This window comes from Coloeus monedula (genome assembly GCF_965178545.1).
Source record: "Coloeus monedula genome assembly, chromosome: 21".
NCBI lineage: Eukaryota > Metazoa > Chordata > Aves > Passeriformes > Corvidae > Coloeus > Coloeus monedula.
In genome coordinates, this window is record NC_138801.1 from 8,593,613 (window position 1) to 8,616,158 (window position 22,546).

General features: G+C 47.3%; 1 protein-coding gene across 1 annotated transcript in view; it reads left to right on the forward strand.

Annotated features, from left to right (window-relative positions):
• Nucleotides 1-21,876, forward strand: part of TNC (tenascin C) — a gene marked incomplete at both ends in the record, with an annotated part of 46,532 nt that extends 24,656 nt beyond the window's left edge. The window contains 12 exons of the mRNA XM_082295404.1: nt 3,928-4,200; nt 8,425-8,547; nt 9,752-9,895; nt 11,091-11,210; nt 11,763-11,906; nt 12,703-12,833; nt 13,761-13,893; nt 15,852-16,003; nt 16,832-16,928; nt 18,973-19,134; nt 20,374-20,537; nt 21,766-21,876. Of these exons, the coding sequence (XP_082151530.1) occupies nt 3,928-4,200; nt 8,425-8,547; nt 9,752-9,895; nt 11,091-11,210; nt 11,763-11,906; nt 12,703-12,833; nt 13,761-13,893; nt 15,852-16,003; nt 16,832-16,928; nt 18,973-19,134; nt 20,374-20,537; nt 21,766-21,876 (1,754 nt within the window). The remainder of the gene's footprint in view (nt 1-3,927; nt 4,201-8,424; nt 8,548-9,751; nt 9,896-11,090; nt 11,211-11,762; nt 11,907-12,702; nt 12,834-13,760; nt 13,894-15,851; nt 16,004-16,831; nt 16,929-18,972; nt 19,135-20,373; nt 20,538-21,765) is intronic.
• Nucleotides 21,877-22,546: the final 670 nt, after the last annotated feature.

A 22,546-nucleotide genomic window follows, 5' to 3' on the forward strand; every position in this document is an offset into this window, starting at 1 on the left:
TCCTGCCTGAATCCTACTTTCTCTATTTTGGAATTGCTGTGGGTCTGTATTCCCATCAAACTCCCAGTGTGGAATTCCTGCAATTTGTATGTGTATGCTGTTGGTGCTTCTGTAAACCAGGCCCACATTTCATTAGGCAAATTGAGTTTGTTTAAGAAAATTTAATGACGAAATAAAAATTAAACATCAGCACTAATTTCAGTGGCTTCTTTCCAAAACCTGAGAAAATAGCTCTTGAAATGCTGCTTTTTAAAAATTATTTTATTTCTTTTTTTTTTTAATTCAACCACAGCAAAACAAGGTTAAAACATTATTTTTGAGCGCCTACAATGCCCCTCTGCTGATTCCCCCACCTCCCTGGAGTAAAGCTGCCTGTTCACCTGTGTTCCTTTCTCCCTCAGAGGCTGAGCCACAGCTGGGCACGCTCACCCTCACAAACGTTACCCCCGACAGCTTCAACCTGTCCTGGACCACCCGAGATGGGCCCTTTGCCACGTTTGTTATCAAAATCCGAGATTCCCTGGCGGCACAGGAAGCCCAGGAGCTCACGGTGCCGGGGGGCACCCGCAGCGCCCACATCTCAGGCCTCACAGATCACACTGCCTATGACATTCACATTCAGGGGACCACCAGGACAGGTGTCCACACAGAGCCCCTCACTGCTTTTGTCACCACAGGTACCTGCTTGAAGCTTTGGAGTCCCTTTCTTGGCTCAGGGAAACGTGCATCCCAAAAAGCACAGAGTCTCTTGCCAGCAGCAATGGGTTTGTTTGGAAACCTGGTGCAAGGAGGGGTCAGAACAGGAATGTTGACCTTAAAAAAAACTCCTAGGAGCAGGATTAGTTTAAAGGGAGCTAAAAGGCCAGGCTGGATGGGGCTCTGAGCAAGCTGGGATAGTGGAAGGTGTCCCTGCCCATGGCGGGGTTGGAACTGGATGAGCTTTAAGGTCCCTTCCAACCCAGATTATTCTGTGATTCCATGATTCTGTGATTCCATGATTCTCTAATTAAGACCCCTCTGGAGCTTTTCTCCCATGTCTGATAATCTTTTTTAACTGCTGAAGTTTGAGGGAGAAATTTGCCTGCTGCTCAGCAGTTGCATCAGACAGGACTGGCATGTGGAACACCTCCTGTCCCGTGATGTTCCCTTCCAGAGACCAACCCAAAATGTGAGTCTTGGGGATTGCTTGATCAGAAGTAAACAAGATGCAAAAGTATCTCTAAAATGAGTACATTTGAGCTGAATCTCTGGCACTCAAATGTATAAATATTAACACATGAGGACTTCCAAACGCATGAGGAGGGAATTTTTATGCCAAGTTCTAACAAAATCCATTTCAGCCTTTGTGAAGTGTCAAAAGCAAACCCAAAACCCTTTTCAGGAGAAGGTTCTGCCTTTAACAAACTGGTGTTTTCTGAAGTGAGTGGAATTTGAGTGGTTGGAAGATTGGATGAATCAGCTCCTGAGTCAACAGAGCAAGGCTGAACAAATAATGTGGAGAAATACGAATCCCAATCCTGGGATCCAGGATCAAGGCCAGGGCTTAGCAGAGCCACCTGATCTTCCTATTTCACTTATCAGATTTTTAGTGAGCAAAATACACTGAGAATCTTGTGAAACTTTGGCCTTTTTTTTTTTTTTTCCTCCTGAGACTTGGTGGGTAAATTTTGAAGAGTTTTCCACATCTTTTCACTTTGACAAATGTCACACTGATGTGAAATAAGGACCCCTCAGTGGAATTTCTTTAAGTTGTCAACAGAGCACAGCAGCAGCTGATTTGCACTGGCTGTGACCCTGAGTGATTAATGTTCCTGTCCTGGCACCTCTGACCCCACCAGCTCTGAAAATTAAAGCTGGAGATATTCATGCGAAATAGGTAAAAAAGCAAAATACAGGAGTTGTGAATGCCCAAATTGAGGCTTGGCCTTAAAGCTCTGATGGTGGAGAGAAGTAAAAAGAAGTGAAAGCTTTCTGTGTGTCTAAAGCAGTTTTGGTTATAACTTTCTTAGAGTGCATGGGTAGCAGGAGAGATGTGCTCACACAGTGAGCCTGGGAGGAGTTTCGATGGAGTTTGTGAGAGGAGGTGCTGAGACATCCTTGAGGAAAATTCAGTATTGAGCTCCACTGAAAATCCTCATGTGGTCCTGGCTGTGCCCTTCTATTAAATCCACGCTAGGGGGAAAAAATGTGATTTTTGTTTGGTGGAATCTGTGACACTTTCTAATTTGCAATGTTTTTCGCTTCTTTGTGTGTGTGTGCGTGTGTTTTTGCACCTTCCCTTCTTTTAGAGGCCATGCCCCCACTGGAAAACCTAACAGTGTCTGATATGAACCCCTATGGGTTCACAGTGTCCTGGATGGCATCGGAGAATGCCTTTGACAACTTTCTAGTAGTCGTGGTGGATTCTGGCAAGCTGCTGGACCCACAGGAGTTCCTCCTTTCGGGAGCCCAGAGAGAACTGAAGCTTAAAGGCCTAATTACTGGCATTGGCTATGAGGTTTTGCTTTATGGGTTTGCCAAGGGGCACCAAACAAAGCCCCTGAGCGCTGTGGCTGTTACAGGTATTTCAATGTGAGCAAATTGTTCCCTTCCACCCTTTTGTCTCTTGCTTTCCTTCTCACATGGAAGATATTTCATGCAAACCTTGGCTTTTGCATCCTTCTCTGCATCGTGGCTCCACGTAACTCCTCGTGACTGATGGGTTCACCAGTGGAATTCTGTCCCCTTTAACTTGATCTTTCCCTGTGAGGGGTCCTGTGGAGGAGCATGTGGGGGCCTGAGGGGTGAAAGTTCCTTATGGTCTTGCAGGTACCTCTAACAAAGTCTTTAAAGAAGAATGGCTGCATGCAGAGCTCGTCCTGTTAACAGCTGGGCACATCAGCATTCTCCAACAGCATCATTCTCCAACTTTCCGGCCATCAGGACCTTCAGGAAGAGCCATGGGCTTCTTCCCATGGCCTCCTTTCTTTCCCTCTCCGTGTGGGTTCCACCCACAGTGGGACCATTGCCACCCCTAAAGTTGGCACCTCTCTCCTCAAGCCAGCTCATGTTTCCAACCACATCAGAGCTGCTGTTTCAGCAGCACTTGAACTTTCTTGGGAAATCATTGCAGGCTGATTCTCCAGCCCCAAAACCATCAGTTCTCATCCTGTCTGGGCAGCAGTGAAGCTGGGGGGAACTGGTGGGAGGTTTGAGAGGAAATAATAGGAATGTGTGTGTGTGGAAGGGAGGATTGCATTGGAGGTGCTGCAGGACACAACCACTCCAGCAGCATTTCTCTAGGTAAAGGTGCCTGGCCATACTGAGTTAGAGGTGTTTTGCAGGTAATTAATAACTTACAGCTCTTGGGATCCTTTGGAATGGGTTCATTAACCGAAGGCAGCAGGTCTTGCATTTAGACTGAAGGGTGCTGTTGAAGAGAGGAATTTTCATGATTCCCTTTTGCTGTTTAGGAGCACAGTAAAGGATTCATCTGATCAGAAGCATCACAGATGCCAGAAGTGCATGAAATAAGGGGTTTGCATGGAGAAAAAGAACAGAGGGAGGCCTGACAGTGTTCCAGGCATGCAGTTCTGTAACCAGAGCTTGTTTTTATTGGCCATAAAGGTGTCACACAAGTAGGGAAGGAGAAATGCCCAGGAAACTCACCTTTAGCATGTGTAACTCTGCATGTGGGAGACAAACCTGTGTGTCCATGCAGTGGATTTGCTGTTTCAGAGTGAAAGCTGGAATGGGCCTGCACACACTCACATTTACCCTGTTCTGTGTAACACTAATATTTATTATTTTAATAGCTGGCAGATTGCTCCCTTGCTTTGAACTGTGGTCGGATTCTTGCAGTGTGCTGTAGCCAGACCTCGGGCAGGTCTCTGATCAACTGATTAAAAAATCATTTCTTTTCCCCACTGCTATCTTCTCCTTTTTTAGAAGCAGAACCCGAGGTCGACAACCTTCTGGTTTCAGACGCCACTCCAGACGGATTCCGTCTCTCCTGGACTGCAGATGACGGGGTTTTCAACAGCTTTGTTCTAAAAATCAGGGACACCAAAAGGAAGTCTGACCCACTGGAGCTGATAGTGCCAGGCCATGAGCGCACCCAGGACATAACAGGGCTGAAAGAGGGCACTGAATATGAGATTGAGCTCTATGGAATTAGCAGTGGACAACGTTCCCAGCCCGTAAATGCAGTAGCATCCACAGGTATTGTCTTTGCAGTGGCAAAAGTGTGGCATTCCCTGTTCCTTTCAGCATCTCCTTTTCACAGCCAGCTCGTGCTGTCCCTGAGGTGTCCTGGACTGTCTCCTGCATGTCCCTTGTCCAAGTCACTGGTTCAGCGTGGTGTGGTTCTTTGTAATCAGTCTCAGCTTCCCAAGCTTTGTCACTGTCTGTTTAATATGGTTTAATTGAATTACTTTAATGATCAGGAATTAGGCAGCAGAGTGTGGCAATTAAAGCTCTGTCTTTGAGGGCCAAGAAATATTGTCTGTGCACCAGCCTTTTTCAGTGATTTTCTGTGACTAATTACATCTCAGCTCTGCACAACAATTTACCTCCTTGGGAAAGAGTTATGACAAAACGAATTTACCAGAGCCATTGAGAAGTTTATTTATGGCTTGACCAGCAAAGGCCTGAGCACCATTAGCTTGGGCTGATCTTACCAGGAGCAACATGTGCTCGGTAATTCAAACTGACTTGAGTTTCTTTGCAAAACCAAAGCTTTGATTGAAGTTCATAATGGAAGAGTTTCATTTCAGCACTTTTAAATGAAGTGTTTCAATCTTTTTTTCCACACTAAAATTGTGGTTTCTTTTGGAAACATATTTAAACCTGAAGCATATGATGCAACAGCCCATGAGCCAAATTTGGCCTTTAAAAAATGCTGAGCTTGCTGATGTGAAAATGTAGTAATTTGAAGTCAAATTAATTATGGGAGGAAAGGAAAAGGAAGGGGACAGGAAAGTGAGGGGAGATCTCAGCGGGGGCTGCAGCTCCTCCCGAGGGGCAGCTCCGATCTCTGCTCCTGGGCCAGGGACAGCAGCCAGGGAGCGGCTGGAGCTGGGCCAGGGCAGGCTCAGGCTGAGAGCAGGGAAAGGTTCTTCCCCCAGAGGCTGCTGGGCACTGCCCAGGCTCCCCAGGGAATGGGCACGGCCCCGAGGCTGCCAGAGCTCCAGGAGCGTTTGGACAGCGCTGCCAGGGATGCCCAGGGTGGGGCTCTTGGGGGGTCTGGGCAGGGCCAGATTGATGATCCTGGTGGGACCCTTCCTGCTCAGGATATGATTCTAAGTCTCATGAGTGAGCAAACCAGCAGAAATTGCTAAAGGAGGCATTTCCCTGGCTGTACTTCAGGCAGCACCCAGGAACAGGGCAGCAATAACTCAGCATTGAACAGCTTCTCCTGGAAGAGCCTCCCAGCCCTCACCCTCCACCCTGCTGTCTGTGGGGCCAGCTGCAAGCACAGAAAGGCCCCAGCTCCACTCCTGCCATCACATCCCTGGAATAACCAGCCAGGCCACCTTCACACTGCCCCAGACACTTCCATGAAGCAGAACTGCATCCACCAGCAGCCCCCCTTGCCCAGGCTCCTGCACGTTGGCTCCTAATGGAGAGGGATGTTTAAAGTCCACTGCACTTGTTAGCAGCATGTCCCCACTCTCACTGACTCCCAGGATATTTGTAGGAAGCCACTGAGAGTTGTCATTTTCCTCATGATTACGTCCCTGTGCAGCCCTCGAAGGGAGATTTAGCACATGTCACCCCCTGGAGCCAATAGCCCAAGAGATGTTTGTCAGCTGTAAATAGCCCATGAATAATGGACAATAGAGCCACAAGAGTCCAGCTAAATAATTTGGGGGGCAGGTTACACCACGCTGGGTGGGTGGCTGCCAAGGCATCCAGCTAATTTCTTTTTTAGGAGTGGATTATTGCGCAAACATACGGGTATTTATAGCATTTCCAGTGTGGTGGCAAGGAAATATTTCTATCCCCAAAGAGGGAATTTATCCACTGCTGCACTCAGAGTTGGTGTCTTCTAGAAATTTATCTGTAAAATCTCAGTTAAGGTGCAATTTAACCCCCACTGGGAGACCACGACACATCTATGGGCCAATTAATATCCTTGTGGGAAGTGTGGGGCTCATGCTGCTCCTTTCCTTTTCTTCCAGTGCTGTTTTGCCACACTGTGACCGTGTGGTTTTTTCCTGAGAGGATCACAGAACACTTCACATGCTCTTGATATGTGATAAATGCAACCTGCTGCTTCCTGCAGATTAGGAGAAGAAAGCCAGGGAACCAGGGAACATCCTCCTCTAGTCTGTTAGGAATGAAAGAACAATTAGGAAGAAAACATCGCTAAAAAACCAGCAGCTCTAAGGTACCAAGGGTGCTTTAGCAGCCTCTCAGGAGAGTTCCTTGTCTCTCATACAGCTCTGGGGATGATGCTGGAGGGTAAAGACAATTTACCTGTGCCTGCCCAAGAGATGACCTGAGGTTCTCTCTGAGTGCCAGGTCAGGAGCACCCTGGCTGCTTTCCCTGCCTGCTCAATTCTGGCTTTCAGGTAGCCCAAGAAGATTATCTCATTCGCTTCTTTTTCATTCCCCTGTGCTCAAAGGTGCAAATCTCTCCCATCTCTGGGATTCATTCCAGGACAGATTCTCTGATGGTCCATTATATTTCTTGCCAGGTTCTCTCCCAGGAAAGCTGCAGTTGGGGGACTTGGGGATGCGGAAAACTCACATCAAAGCTCTTCTTACTGCTCCTTGTCACGCAGCTCACCTGGTGCAGAAACACACCTGGGGCCCATGGAAGTGGTTGCACAGCAGAGTCCAAGGGGGATGGATTGGGTATTTTATTTTCTGGGAAAGGCTGAAATTCTCCATGTGTATGAAAACCAAGTGCTGGGCCATCTGTTTGGTCTCCAAAATCACCACTGGCCCTGTTCTTCAGCCACTCAGGGCACCTATAATGTGAAGCAAAACCAATGTGATTTTCATTTCTCTCTCTTTCCCAGATTTTCTTTGTTTTCTCCGGTTTCCTTCAGTCTGTACCCAAATCAGCAGCACCTTTTTGTGCCACGTAGCTTTTCCAACCGCACCTTGCTTCCTTTGTCATCTGTAATTCTTTTCTTCCCTTGGCTTTTCCACGTGAGCAAACCCCACAAACACAACACTTCTAGTGAACTCCGAGATATATTTTACATTTCTCCTGAGAGCTTGGTTGTTTTTCTTTCCTTGCCTTTCGGTTGATTTAGTGCCCTGCTGCTTTGGGGACACATGGAACAAACAGCCTCTGACTCCTTTCCTGCAGGCACGTTCTTTCCAAGCTATTTCAAGCTCAGTCCCTATTTTTTTTGCCTCCTCTTGCCCCCCTTCCCCTGCTCTCAGCCTGTCTCCACTCCTTTTCATGTGGATGTTTGGGATCTCTCCTCTTCATGCTAATGGCCTGCTCTGTGTGTGCTGTTTGTTTTTTAATACCTCAGGGTTGTTTTGGTTACAGCCAAAAAAAGCTGGAAAGATTGGAAGTGGGATGCTCAATGTAAACCTGGAAGTGGAAGCTCTCTTTACCACGTCCTTCCAAAGCCCTTTCCATGCCTGTTTTGCAGGATCTTAATTAAGCCTCCAAGTGGAATGTTTCAGATACATGTTGTGTTTAAGTTTGGGTCATTTTGGTAAAATCTGGGCTTTGTTTGCCCAGCTGACTGATTTAATTTATGTGGGCAAATGCAGTGCTCAGGTCTGGACAGGGAAAGGCTGAGTTTTATGGCAAAGAGCTGCAGTGGAGCCTTCCTCATGGTGGTTGTACTTGGATATTCTCTGGATGGATGTGCTTGAAAGAAAAACCATGGGCTCAGAGAGAGATTCCAGCAGGAAAATCTTGTTGCTTCTGGTTGGACACCAACAGAAGTTCCAGGAGTCAGTGCTTGATGGACTCCCACACCTGAGTCCAGGTCTCCTTGGAGCATCCTGCATTAGGAACTTTATGCTCAGGAAGGGAGATCTGTCCATGGCTGTCATTACCGTGTGGGACTCAGTCTAAAAATCCTCCAAGTGAAACGGGGGTAGAAAAAAAATTCCAAATGCAGCATCTCCTGTGTAGCAGAATGTCATTTCTGTCCATGCTCCTCCCTGCTGTTCTACAGCACTGAAATCTCTGTTATTTCTATGTGTACACACATGTTGGGTATTTTTAACCTTTGCACTTCTGGACTGCTCCTGAAAAAAGGAAAATTTGGACCAAACAGGCTGTTGCTGTAATAAAAGCCTTCAGTTTTGTACCCCCTGCATTAGTGTTGCTCAGAGCAGAACATTGACAGCACCAGCTCTTGGTTTAGGGTGATAAAACAAATCAGTTTTCCAGCGCTAAGGTCTGATAAACAAATGATTTACCTTTTCTTCCTGTGTGGTGTGTCCTCTGCTCTCCCCTGACAGTCGTTGGCTCTCCCAAGGGAATTTCTTTCTCTGACATCACGGAAAACGCTGCCACAGTCAGCTGGACCCCCCCTCGCTCCCGTGTGGAAAACTTCCGGATCTCCTACGTCCCCGTCACGGGAGGTGAGGAGGGACAGGGGTGGGCAGGGAGAGCAGGAAGGGTTTGCTGGGCTGCCATCCCTCCTTTCAGTGCATCTCCCAGGTGATCTTGCACAGATCATCTCTTTTTTTCCTTCAGGAATGAGGGTGTGTAGCCAACCTTTGGAAGCAGCGTCCACATCCCACGGGCAGGGCTTGTAAGGGAGCTCAGAGGTGGAGGCTCGAGTGGTTGTACTCCTACTAAGTCTCTCTCTGAGTCTTTTCATCAAGGATTAGTTTCCAAACTGTCCTTGTTTTGTAGACATTTCATGAGCTGAGCACACAGGAAAAGACAGCCCTTGGAAATAATAATCATTATCCATGGTAATAAGAATTTTTGAAGGCAGTGGTTTACTCAGTGCTCCCCAATGTTGTCTCATTCTGGTTTAGCGTTCAACTTGAAAAACTTCCTCTACTTCAACAGGTTTTTAACCTAATTTAGGGACCTCTCTGAAGGGAAACAGCTAAAGAAAAAATACTAAAGACCTCAGCATGAAAAAAAGTCCTGCTGTTGACTGAGACAAGGAAAGATTTAGGCTTTTAGACAACATAGCCTGCAAGAACATGTGCAGCTATAAATATACAGCGGTCCCAGAGAAGAAAAGGAATCTAGTCATAAAGTTAGGCACTTGTCTAAGTGCTTTCCTGGAATAAACCTAGGATTCAGAGTGAATATGGGTGCTAAGTCCTCAGCCACACACAGAGCACCTTTTAAAATAGCATTTACTGTATCTTAATTCTAAATGAGGTGGGTGGAGGAGAATCTTCCAGCCCTCACCACAAACAAGGCAGATCTGAACTGCAAGTCCTGTCCTCAAGGTGTTTGAACTCCCATGGAGAGACTGCTGTGCTTTCTGCTTACATCTTGTTTATGAAATTATATTTTTCTGAACAGAAATCACAGAGTCACAGAACAGTTTGGGTAGGAAGGGACCTTAAAGCTGCTCTCATTCCAACCCCGTGTCACAGGCAGGGACACCTTCCACTGAAAATGTTAACTTTTCTTATGAATACAAACCAGTGATTCAGATTTAGGTGTCACAGCAGCAATATTTGACACCAGTGGCTGTAACTAACTGAGGAAAATTCATCTCCTGCTGTAGAAGCACATCTTTAACTTGAAAAACACCCTTCAAGCATTTCCTGGAGTATTGTGTCACTCATCCCGTGGCATTTGGCCTCATCCTAGGTACTCCAAATGTTGTCACAGTCGACGGGAGCAAGACAAGGACCAAGCTGGTGAAGTTGGTCCCAGGTGTGGACTACAATGTCAGCATCATCTCTGTGAAAGGCTTTGAGGAAAGCGAGCCCGTCTCTGGCACCCTGAAAACAGGTAATAATATAAACCCAGGAAACAGCAGCTTTCCAAATGGATCAGCTGGGCCACAGGAGAGACTCAGGGACTGGAGGTGCCAAGATCCCATTTTTGCTGTCCACACAAACTGTAGGAAACTCTTTTCCCCACTCCTTTATATGTTTGCATTTTGGATGAGGATAGAACTTTTGAGTTTGGTCAGGCTCCCATTTGCTAAATGCTAAACAAACTTATGAGACACAAACAGTTCGTTTATTTACAGTTCTAATTCATCAGAAAAAAAAAACCCCAGAAGTTTATTTGCTTGTTTTTTTTAATTAATTCCATTTTTGAGTTGAGGGAGCAAATGGCCAGCTCAGCTGAGCACTTCAGACCAGTTTCTGCTGTGAACTCCACATCTCCCACGTTCCAGACTGGGAAACTTTTCTAAGCACAAAAACATTCTCTCTCCTGATTTTTTTCTTCAGTATTCTCTCAATATTTTTTTTCAATATTCTGTCTCCTGATTTTTTCTTTAAATATCCCTGCAGGAAATGAGGGTCCACTTTGCTCCTGCTGACCCCTCGCTGCATCCTCCATTCATTCTTTTTGGGGGCTAGCAAGCATCCAGAGAGCTGAGGCAAGGAACAAGATGATGAGTATTGGATGACAGGGGATTTATAGCCCATTCCAGCTGTTCTGGAGGCAGATATCCATCAATTCAGGGAGAGCATAAACCCCTGTGAAAAGTAGAATCCTATGAGGAGGCAATGCAGGACGTGTGGGGATTTTGGATGCCTGGCTGGCTGTGGGATTGGTTTGTTCCAAACAGGCTGCTGGAAGGTCACAGTGGCCATCAGCTGCCGTCACTTTGGTTATTTTTCCCAGCTCTGTCTCCTGAGTTTGCTCTAAAAAACAACCCAGATTTGAGGGTGTGGAGAGAAATACATCAGCTCTGACAGAGCTGTTGAGATTGACGGTATCAAGAGTGATCTGAGAACGTGGCTAGTTCTGTTTGCTCCCAGACTTTCATCTCTTCCAGCACTGACCTCCCTTTCCAGTGGAGGCTTTTGGTGTCTCTTCATAGGCACTGACATCTTTCCTGATAAACTCCACTATTCCAAAGGGACTCATAAAAGCTGCACTGAGCTTTGGGCATTTTCTGTATTTACAGCAGAGCACTGCACAGAGCTGAGAGTGTTTGTCAAATTCCTTCAACCTGTTTTTCTTGCAGCTTTGGACAGCCCGTCAGGCCTGGTAGTGGTGAACATCACAGACTCAGAGGCTCTGGCAACCTGGCAGCCAGCAATTGCAGCTGTGGATAACTATGTGGTGTCCTACTCTTCTGAGGAAGGTGAGAGCAGTGAGGGATGGGTCAGGGAGCTGAAGGGTTAAAGCTCTCAAGAGGTGCTCATTGTAACTCCAGGAAAATCACAGACTATGCCAAGTTGGAGGGACCCACCAGGATCGAGGGACCCACCAGGATCGAGTCCAGCTCCTGTCCCAGACACCCTAACAATCCCATCCCTGAGAGCATTGTCCAAACGCTCCTGGAGCTCTGGCAGCCTCGGGGCTGTTATTTGGAGGAGGAGCATTGCTGGAAGCATTTAAAAAATGATCCTTTTTTATTCAGCACTCTCAGTTTGGCCATGAAGAGAGAGAAGGGAGATTCCCGGGAAGCAGAGGCGGTGTTGTAATTCCCATGAACACTAGAGAGAGCTCACACTTTTAGATAAAAGGCTCTGGTGTGACTCCGAGCCAGCAGAGATGTCAGCACGGGCACGGGCTCCGGGCTTTTATTATTCTGCACTTGCACCAACCAGGAATAAAACAAATCAGTGAGTGGAGCATGGAGTTGAGCACATCATGATGCCGACACGTCCTTTCTTCTGTGTTTTCCTCTCAGAGCCAGAGGTGACTCAGATGGTCTCAGGGAACACCGTGGAGTATGACCTGAAGGGGCTCCAGCCTGCCACCGAGTACACGCTGAGCGTCCACGCGCTGAAGGACACGCAGAGGAGCGAGACCCTCTCCACCCACTTCACCACAGGTGCCACTCCCCACCTCCCCAGAGCTGCCATCCCTTCTAGTCCCACCTGCTCTGTGTTCCTCTGATGCTTTTTTTCCTGGAAACCTGAAGTTTGTTAGTGTTTGCATCAACCTTTCTCCGCTGGGAGCCCGGCGTGGCTGAGCAGAGGTGGTTTTCCGTCACCAGCTCTGCAGATTCTCACACAGAGCTGGAGCAGGAGCTCTTCTCCGAGAGCTGGTGTTGGCTGCTGAAGGTGCCCAGCTGGTTTCATGCTCATGGTTTTCCATGAGAATCAATGAAATCAGGGCGGTTTCTCATTTTCCTGGCTTGGCTTGTCCCAGGGTGTTAATTAGGGAGCCAGGAGCTGAGCCACACCAATCCCGTGCCATAATCACAGAGGGCAAGGGCAGCTGGAGCTTGGAGCCAGACCAAGTAGGAAAAGCTTTCCTATTCTAAAAAAACATCATCGGAACCAAAGTTTTATTTCCTGGGAATATGTAAATACAAATCACCTTGTGAGAAATAATAAAATGCACAATTTTGTCTCAAAGAACATTTCAGTGGAACTGCTCATAAAATAAAGTGCCTGGAACAAGCCAATATTTTAACTTAGATAAAGTTAACACCTTTATTTTAAACTACCAATGGGAAAATTAATCCTTAACCACAAAATATAGGTTGAAGTGGTTTTTTCATTTCAAATTTCTCTGTAGAAAAGGTTTGTTTTCCCAGCTTCTTTTGATGTATGGCCCACAAGATAATCTGTGTAATTAACTTTGTATGGATGTGATTGTAATTGCTCTGGTTTCTTCTGTAGGGCTGGATGCTCCAAGAGATTTGAGTGCCACTGAGGTGCAGTCAGAAGCAGCTGGGATAAGCTGGAGGCCTCCCCGTGCTCCAGTCACTGGATATCTTCTGATCTATGAATCCATTGATGGCAGAGTAAAGGTAAATAAACCAGAGGGGCTGTGCCTCCAATCTGGGCAGTGGAGATGCTCTGAAGTGTCCGCAGTGCAACATAATTAATGTTCCTTAATTTGAATACTTAATTTTAAAATACTAATTGCCTCTTTCAGTGCTAGACTGAACACAGATGCATTTAAAAGGCCTTACCTACATTACACCCTGAAACAGAAGCTCTGTTCCAGGCTGAATTTTGCCTTTCATCCCTCTACAACACAGGAAAAAGCACAAACGTTTTCCTGCATTCCAAACCTGTACCATGGATTAAACTCACACCCCCCAATGGATGTGATTCCCTTCTCTGAACTCAGGAGAATCCCTGTGCAGTGAGGTGTCTGAGGCAGAGGGAGCTGCTTCTGGAAGTGCCTCTTATTTTCCTATAGTTTTATTCTGTTCCTACATAATCAGATCCCACTAAATGCTTAAATATGAATCAGGTGAATCCCAGCAAAAAGAAAATTTTGGATGCCCAGCCTGGCACATTGGAGACGATTCTGATTTTCAGGAAGGCAAATTCCCCAAGCACACTGAAAATCAGTCTTTTAATGTCACAGCAAAACAGCCTTTTGAAGCCTGGAGTGCAACACTTCCTTGTCCTAAAGGATGAGTCTTCCCAGTTTTTTATGAATTTCACAATCTGTACATTCAGGGCATGTAAACATTTATGCTGCCTTGCTTTTAAACCCCCAGTTTGGACATTATGATGGTAAACACTCATTTCCAGGCAGGCTTTATTGAACTTTTTAAGATTAGCTTGGTAAAAGTCTTAGAGGAATATCTTTATATTCCTTAATCTAGATGGCTAAAAATACCATCAATAATTATGACAAAAAATAATGTGACAGACTAAAATATGCACCCATTATGATTTATTTCTCTGAGATTTCCCTGTATTATTTCTTCTCCCTATAGGAACTCATCCTAAACCCCGAGACAACATCCTACAGCCTGACAGAGCTGAGCCCCTCCACCCAGTACACAGTGAAACTGCACGCCCTGAGTGGAGCCCTGAGGAGCAAAACCATCCAGACCATTTTCACCACAAGTAAGGACATCAGAGCACAGCTAAAATAATCTAAATCACTGCTCTCAGGACAGAGCTGAGCTCTGCAAGGAGGACACACAGACCCCTCACAAGATTTTAATCCTTTTGTAGTGTCGGTGAGAAGTCCCTATTCCCCCAGAGCTGTCATCTGTTCTCCCCTGGCAGGATGGAATTCCAGTATCCATCCACATCACCCTCACAGTCCTTTCTCTGGTGAAACATCCTGCCTTTCCCCTGTGAAATACCAGCAGGAATTCTTTCAATTTCGGCTGACACCTCGATTTCCCCCTGTATCGATCTCAGCGAGCTGGGAAAACAAATCAGAGTTTGGAGCTGGCATGAAGCAAAGTACACACACACAGATCGGTGCAGGGGGCTGAGGACATGAATTTCTGGGTGGGTTTTTCTCCTCTCTCTGAGATGGACTGTCTCAAAACCCCTCTGCACATCAGCTCCAGCCCTAACAGGACAGCTCTGCAAGGATAAATTGGCTTTTCTGATGGTCACTTCACAGCTGACATTAAAAAAAGAAGTTGTTCAGTATTAGCTGTGACACTTTGCCTTCACTTGTCTCACTTGTCCCAGTTTCCAGCCTTTCAGGCCCAGCAGGATCTTCAGTCATTCCCATTCCTCCTCCTGCTGCTGGTACCAACTCCAGCCCAAGGACTGCCAGAAGTCACCCAGCCCTGAGTTTGCCCTGTCACTGCTTGTGTAGAGCAGGATGAACTCCACCAACACATCCAGAAATAGGAGAGGAATTAAGGCTGGGTCTATTTAGGTGATGTTTGGCAAATTGACCATGAGCAGGGACAGACCAGGTGCCTTCAGCCATGTGAACAGTGTCAGACTCAGGCAGAGGGTTAAGCCTGGCCTTAACTCTAAAAATACATTTGTGTCTATTTAGTGACAGGGAAACACTGAAGGAGCTCCCTGCAGAGAATCACTTTTTTCCAAATCCCAAAGCTGATGGAAACTTGCATGGCCTTAAGTTACACCAGAGGAGGTTCAGATTAAATACCAGGAAAAATCTCTTCATGGAAAGAGTTGTAAAGAATTGCAATAGGCAGTGTTGGAGTCACCATCCCTGGAAGTACTCAAAAAAACGTGTGGAGGTGGCACCTGGGGACCTGGCTTAGTGGTGAGCACGGCAGTGGGACTGTGTTAATGGTTGGACTTGATGATCTTAAAATTCTTCTCCAACCTTAACAACCCCATGATTCTGTGGAATTCTCTGGAGTTGAAGCACAGGCAGGGGTGTGTAACACTGGCAGGGACCGGCAGCCACCCTGTGAGAAGTCACAGTTGAAAACTCTTCTATGGACACACCTGCAACCACACTTAATTGGCTGAAAAAGTTAATGGCCTGAGTGAATGAGAAGAAAAAAAGGAAATCTTTTTTGGGGGGTTAGGAATTGTTGTGACTGCAATGATTTTATTGGCTTGTCGTCAGAAAGAAAAGATTAACAATATTTTCCTGCAGTTTCAGCTGCTGCTGTTGCTTTGTTTTTTTAAAGTGTAGCTTTATAACACATTTAATATTCTCCTTGCTAGCAAAACACTCCAGTTAATTTATTTTTGATTGAAGTCCTGTCTTTGTATTCCCCCTCCTTTTTCTGCCACATGATCAGAGATTGGTAGATTTGGTTTTCCCCAAAAGTTGCTGTCACACAGCTCACGAATTTCAGTCTTTAGCTGGAGGATGCACTCCCATCCTAGCAGGGTTATCTGGAATTCCCAGCACTTCCAGAAGTGTAGACAGATGTGACAAAATGCATTGAAAAGAAGAATTCACCTCATCAGCTGTATACTGTGAATGTTCTGTGTGCTGGGTGTAAGTACAGACCTGTTCTGGGATCTGTACCTGACCCACGAGGCCATTTCCTCAGTCATCTGCATTGAACACATTCCTTGTAACTGCTGATTTCCTAAGTAATGCTTTCTCTTCCTTGTGTGTGCAGCTGGGCTCCTCTATCCCTACCCCAAGGACTGCTCCCAGGCCCTCCTGAATGGAGAAGCCACCTCTGGGCTCTACACAATTTACCTGAACGGGGACAAGGCTCAGCCTCTGCAAGTGTTCTGTGACATGGGCGAGGACGGGGGAGGATGGATCGTGAGTATGGGGACAGGGGCAGCACATCCCATCCCTGCTCAGCCCAGGCACCCCTCAGGGTGTTGTTATCACAGTAGGGCTGTCTTGTCTACAAATGTGGGGAGTTTTGTCCTGGGTAGGACACTCCAGTGCCTAGAAGAGGGAGCAGCTCTTTCTGCAGTTGGAGGAGAGAGAGGAGTCTCTGAAGGATGGGGCACACCAGTGGTTTCAGCCCTGATCTCTCTCCACTGGTGAAATGCTGAAATGACCATCTCAGATAACACATTTTCTAAATAATCACCAAGGAAAGGGGAGGGTGAACTGACTCTGAATGAGAGGGAGTGAGAGAGATTAAAACCCAGCCCAGGGGAAGCATTTGTTCAGCAGCCACAGGGTGCAGTGGCTTCCAAAGCCACTGTGCAAGAGCCACATCCCACCCAGGCAACAAAGGAATGGCAATAAAATGCCACCTCTCCACAGTGACATCCCCAAATTTGAACATGCCAGAGGGACCCAGGGCACAGAAAAGCAGAAGGAGCTGGAGGAATGCTTGGCTAGGAGAGTAGGGGATGGAAATCCTGGGAAATCCAGAACTGCAGGATGGGTTTTAAAAGGGAGAGAGGAGGAACTGAAAGGCCCCATTGTGCAGAAGAGACTGGGAACCCAAAAGAGAAATTGGAGACTTAAAAAATACATGGAGCATCCAACAGCCTGGGTTCAACTCAGTCATTGCAGTGAGACTCTGCTGGGAGGGGTAAAGGCAGGGCAGGAGCAACGCTGAGCTCTGTGTTTGTAAAAGCTCATTTCCTCTGGCCAGGGCAGTCTGCCCATGACATTTCTTGCTTTTAGGTGTTCCTGAGGCGTCAGAATGGAAAGCAAGATTTCTACAAGAACTGGAATACTTACGTGGCAGGGTTTGGAGATCCTAAGGATGAATTCTGGATAGGTAAGTGCAAAGAATTTGTCTTTTTGGAAAAAAAAAAAAAAATCACAAAACAGAAACACAGCCTGAAAGTCCAGGAGCCACTTAGAGGCCTCCATTTAGCTGGCAGGAGGATTTGTAAAGGGGAACAGGAGAAAAGGAGCCAGGGACACCCTCTGGGAGGGAGACTGAAAGGGCCAGGCCAGCCAGTCCCTCCAGCTGCAGGCAAAGGATGTCATGCTGGGGTCACCAGCTGTACCCACCCCGTGCTCAGTGGGGCTCTGGGAGAAGTGGGAGGTAACCTGGGGAGCAGGTTCTTCTTCCTGTCCTCCTGGGACACCCCCAGCAGCAAAGGCTGATGATCCAGAGAGGAAAAACAGGACAATAAACCCACATTTTGGTAAAATAGAAGTAAAACCTCCACATTTTCAAAGGTTGTGCTGTGTTTTTCTGGTTGTAAATGAAAGAGGATGACAATGACGATGATGACACAGCACAGGTTTGGTTGTTTTGCCCAACCAGTTCCTATGATTTGAAGGGAAGAGCTCTCCCAGTCAGCGTGGAATTATTTACTTGCTTTTGTGCTGACAGCTGATGTAGCTCAGTGCCCTGCTCTATTTGTACAGTTCAGTGTGGCCCTGTTTATGGAATAATGGGATGGTAGAGAAAAAGACATGGAGAGACTGATGTCTTAAGGAACCTGGAAATAAAACTACACACTTTTGAGATAGTATCAGTGTAGGAGGTAATGTAAAGGTTGGTCTTTATTGGAGGCCTCTAGGGACAGACATGGAAAATGCCCACAAAATGCCCACCCCCTCCCCCCCCACAGGGTGAATAGAGGTTTATAAGTTTAGCAAATTAGCATAATTGACACAAATCCCCAATTGTCGCTGTTGAGGCGGACACGACACATACAGACCCCACACCAGTTCCAGGCAAAAAGCCATTTATTAAACAAAGCAGCTTCTTTTATACACTTTTTGTACGTTATCATTCGTGTTACATATTCACTGGCTGCTGAACTACTACAGTAGACTCATTGGCTATTTGTTGTAACCACTGGACTCTGGCTAGCAGGCTGCAGCTCCCTGGAAGCTCAGCGAGGGTTTCCTGGGGCCATGCCATTAATCACATCCCGGAGCCCATTTCGGACAGCCCCACGGTCTGGCTCCAGCACACAGCAGCGTTACAGCCCAGTGGTGGTAAAGAAGGCAGAGAAAGGGCTCTCACGAGGGTTTGAGATGGCTTTAATCACACCTTGTCCCCACGATGTTCAGAGGTGGAGAGACAGCGTGCTCTGAGTGCGGGCTGGTTTTGTCAGGGGCCCAGGGGCGGTCCCTGGGCGGGGTTGGGGTGGAGAAGCAAATGGGGAGAAACCGAGGGAGCAGCCAAGGCGAGGGAGGGAACTGGAGGAACATACAGGGTTAGGGGGTAAATAGGCCCCCACAGCTATTGCTAACTGCAGCATTCTACCATTGGCTACCTATGGCATAAGCGTTCAAGCATTCAGAAAAATAACAGGTGCGAATATGTTGCTGTTTTTCTCCTTCGACTGTTTAACTTTCTTGCTTCTGCTGATACTACATTCTCTGCATAAAAACGAATTGTTTTTCTTCTCATGGGCTTTTCTCACAGTCCTTCTCTAGCCGAAGTAACAGGCCTGAGCCATAATTTTACACAGGCAACAAGGCCTTCATTTTATAAGGTTTTACTTAAATGCCACACCCAATTAGTAGCACAAGAGGTGATGCAATTCCCCCCCAGGTCAAAGCCCCTTCTAAATCCTCCCCCCTCAGATGGGACTGAACTTTGTTGATGAAAATGTGTCTCGAAGAGCTGGTTTTGGCCTTGGTTCCCGAGGAGAACCGAGATGGGATAAGGGCTTTGGAAGGTGTTTTGTCTTTCTGCTTAGGGAAAAAGTAGGGAAAAGCACCGGGAGAACTAGCCATGGATATACCAGGCTACAGAGCTCCAAATGTATGTGTGAAGAATACAGAGGATATATAAAAGAAAAAAGGCAATAAAATCATCCGGCATCAAGACAAACATTCCTTCCTGCCCACAGGTCTGGAGAACCTGCACAAAATCACTTCTCAGGGCCAGTACGAGCTGCGGGTGGATCTGAGGGACAAGGGGGACGCGGCCTACGCCGTGTACGACCGCTTCAGCGTCGGAGACGCCAAGAGCCGCTACCGGCTGCGGGTGGACGGCTACAGCGGCACAGCAGGTGAGAGCAAAACTTGACTTCTTCTCCTCCTCATGACCAGTTTCCTCCCCGCTGACTCAAGGTAACCGTGTGAATGTTGCAGAGCAGCAGGTGCCTCTCCTGTGTGAGGTGCTGGAAAATCAAAGGTATCGATATATTTTATGAGTCCGTTTTAAATCCTCCAGGCGCTTTGGTGCCGTATTTTATGGCCTGCTTATGGCAGGATTGAAACAAGCGTATTAAACCACAGTAGATCTCATTTGGCCAATCTTGGCTGTCATTTATACAGCCAATAATAGCCTGGCACAGCCTCTTTTCTTGTCAGGAGAATTTGCAGCAAAGCCCTGCTGTAATGTGATTTATAATTTTGCTGAACAAATCATCTGCCTTTAGTAATCATAGTGGGGTGAACCCTGCAGCCCTTGTTGAGTCTTCTTCAGGGCTTCAAAGGATTAAGAGATAAATCCAGTTTAACAACATGTCTTAAAAGGAGATAATTTCACAGTGCTGGGTGCATAAACCAGAGCAGAGATGTGGGTGTGGGCTCTGCCCTGTGACCAGCACAGGAACTTTTACCCAGATTACAGAGATACAAAGGAAATGCAGCAGCAGAATTAATGTCTATTTAATTTAGATGGGATATTGGGAAGAAATTGTTCCCTGGGAGGGTGGACAGGCCCTGGCACAGGGTGCCCAGAGCAGCTGGGGCTGCCCCTGGATCCCTGGCAGTGCCCAAGGCCAGGCTGGACATTGGGGCTTGGAGCCACCTGGGCTACCTTGCCCATGGCAGGGGGTGGAATGGGATGAGTTTTAAGTTCCCTTCCAGCCCCAACCATTCCATGATTCTATGAATTAAGGGAAATATTCTGGTGCAGAGTAGTTGTAGCTGCTACCACGAGTAGGATTCAATCAGTGTGGAGACTCCTTTGGTCTTGATTCCTTCTTTGTGAACTCCTCTTTGGTCTTGGCTTGTCCACACTGTAAAATTCAGCTTTCAGCAAGAAGTGCAGAAATTGAGCTGCATGAAAAAAAAACACTTCATATTCATTGGGGATTAGAGATCACCTGGAAAAATATTTTGACCTGCCTGCAACAACAAAAAAGTTGTGTATTTGCTGTATTAAAGCAAGTCAATTTTAAAAAATTTAGATGCAGACAGGGCATGGCACAGTCCCAATATTTTCTGCAGAATGGGCACTGCCATGAAATCTAAACCAGGCAAACACTGAGCTTGCTCTTTGTTTTGTCCCTCCATTCCAGGTGACTCCATGACCTACCACAATGGAAGGTCCTTCTCCACCTTCGACAAGGACCATGACTCTGCCATCACCAACTGTGCTCTGTCGTACAAAGGAGCTTTCTGGTACAAGAACTGTCACCGAGTCAACCTGATGGGCAGATATGGTGACAACAGCCACAGTCAGGTGAGTTTGGGGTCTGAAGGCTTCTGTAATGCATGAGAGGAAGGGGAATTGCAATTACGGATCTGTCTGATGGTTCAGCCAGCCAAAAATCACAGCATCCACTCCTCCCACTCTCCAGGATCATAAGCAGCTGCTCACAAAACAAGAATTTAACAGCAGCTGGTGAAATCTTGTTGGCTTTGTCTGATTTTCCAAAGGAATATCCCAAGTGTGCAGGGAATAATTGTAGTTTTCAACACGTGAAATAAAAATGTTCTTCCTGCCATGAAAGCCAGGCAAGGAGGGACAGACAGCTCTGGGGGAAAGAGGTTTAACAAGGCCAAGCTCAAGGTGCTGCTCCTGGGTCGGGGCAACCCCTGGGATCAATCCAGGCTGGGATGAGCAGCTGGAGCAGCCCTGGGGGAAGGACCTGGGGGTGCTGTGGGGGAGAGCTGGACCTGCCCCGGCCCAGAACCCCCTGCCCTGGGCTGAGCCCCAGTGTGGGCAGCAGGGCAGGGGGATTGTGCCCCTGTGCCCCTGTGCTCAGGTGAGACCCCACCTGCAGAGCTGCCCCAGCCCCGGGGCCCAGCACAGGAAGGACCTGGAGCTGCTGGAGAGAGGCCAGAGGAGGCTCCAGGGGGATCAGAGGGATGGAGCAGCTCTGCTGGGAGGAAAGGCTGGGAGAGCTGGGATTGTTCAGCCTGGAGAGGAGAAGCTTTGGGGTGACCTCAGTGTGGCCTTGCAGGGCCTGAAGAGGCCTAGGGGGAAGATGGAGAGAGACAATTTCCAAGGGTTTGGAGTGGCAGGACAAGGGGGAATGGCTTTCCACTGACAGAGAATAGGTTTAGATGGGATATTGCGAAGGAATTCTTGGCTGTGAGACTGGTGAAGCCCTGGCACAGGGTGCCCAGAGCAGCTGTGGCTGCCCCTGGATCCCTGGCAGTGCCCAAGGCCAGGATGGACACTGGGGCTTGGAGCCACCTGGGCTAGTGCAAAGTGTCCCTGCCCATGGCAGGGGGGAAACTAGACAATCTTTAAAGTCCCTTCCAACCCCATCCATTGTGTGATTCCATGATTCTGTGACCTCACGTGGGTGGGTTTGTACAGGTTGGACATTCCACACCCCCTGTGCTTCCCAAAGCCCCTCCCCTTTGCAGTGCCTCTGTGCCCAAATCAGAAACATCCCTGGTCTGAACCAGGGGCAGCAAATGCAAGTGTGACCTCCCACCCCTCGCCTTTGCCTTCACAGGGCGTCAACTGGTTCCACTGGAAGGGCCACGAGTATTCCATCCAGTTTGCAGAGATGAAGCTGAGACCCTCCAGCTTCCGGAACCTGGAAGGGCGCCGGAAGCGAGCGTAGAGCCCCGGGGGGGCTGCGGGCAGGGGATCGGGGGGATGGAGAGCGGGGTGTGGGGAGACCCTCTGGCATCGCCGGCCTGGGGGTGTGAGGAGCTGTGACTGGGACCAAAGCATCGGTGACCCGTGGCCCGACAGAGGCTTTGCACCATTCCAAACAACAAAAAGCCTTAAAGCATCCCAGAGTTTCCAGCAGAGCAGCTCCAGCTGCCCACCAGGAACGTCGTCCTCCACACCAAAGACAACGATCTCAAGGGTTCTGTGTTGTTTTATCAGTTTGGGTTTTTTTTATTATTTTTGCCAGAAAGCGTCTGGGATAAAGTTCTTCCGACGTCTGACGATCTCTTGGGTGGCCCAGGGGAGGGGAGGGAGAACAGCTTTGTACATTGGTAGTTTGTTTTAGAACCAGCCATACACACAGAAATGGTGTAAGATGAATTATCATTATTATTATTATTAGTTCTAAGTGGAAATAATTGGTGGTTTGAATGCCTTTTTTATATATATATATCAAGTACCACAGAGAAGGAGGGAATGGGAAGGGAAGGCAGTATGTTTTAAAACCTAACCATAAGATTAATATTATTAATATAAAGATAAAGTAATAATAATAATAATGATAATAATAATAAGCTACATTTTGTCATTTTTAAGAGAACCATGCTTTTGGAAAC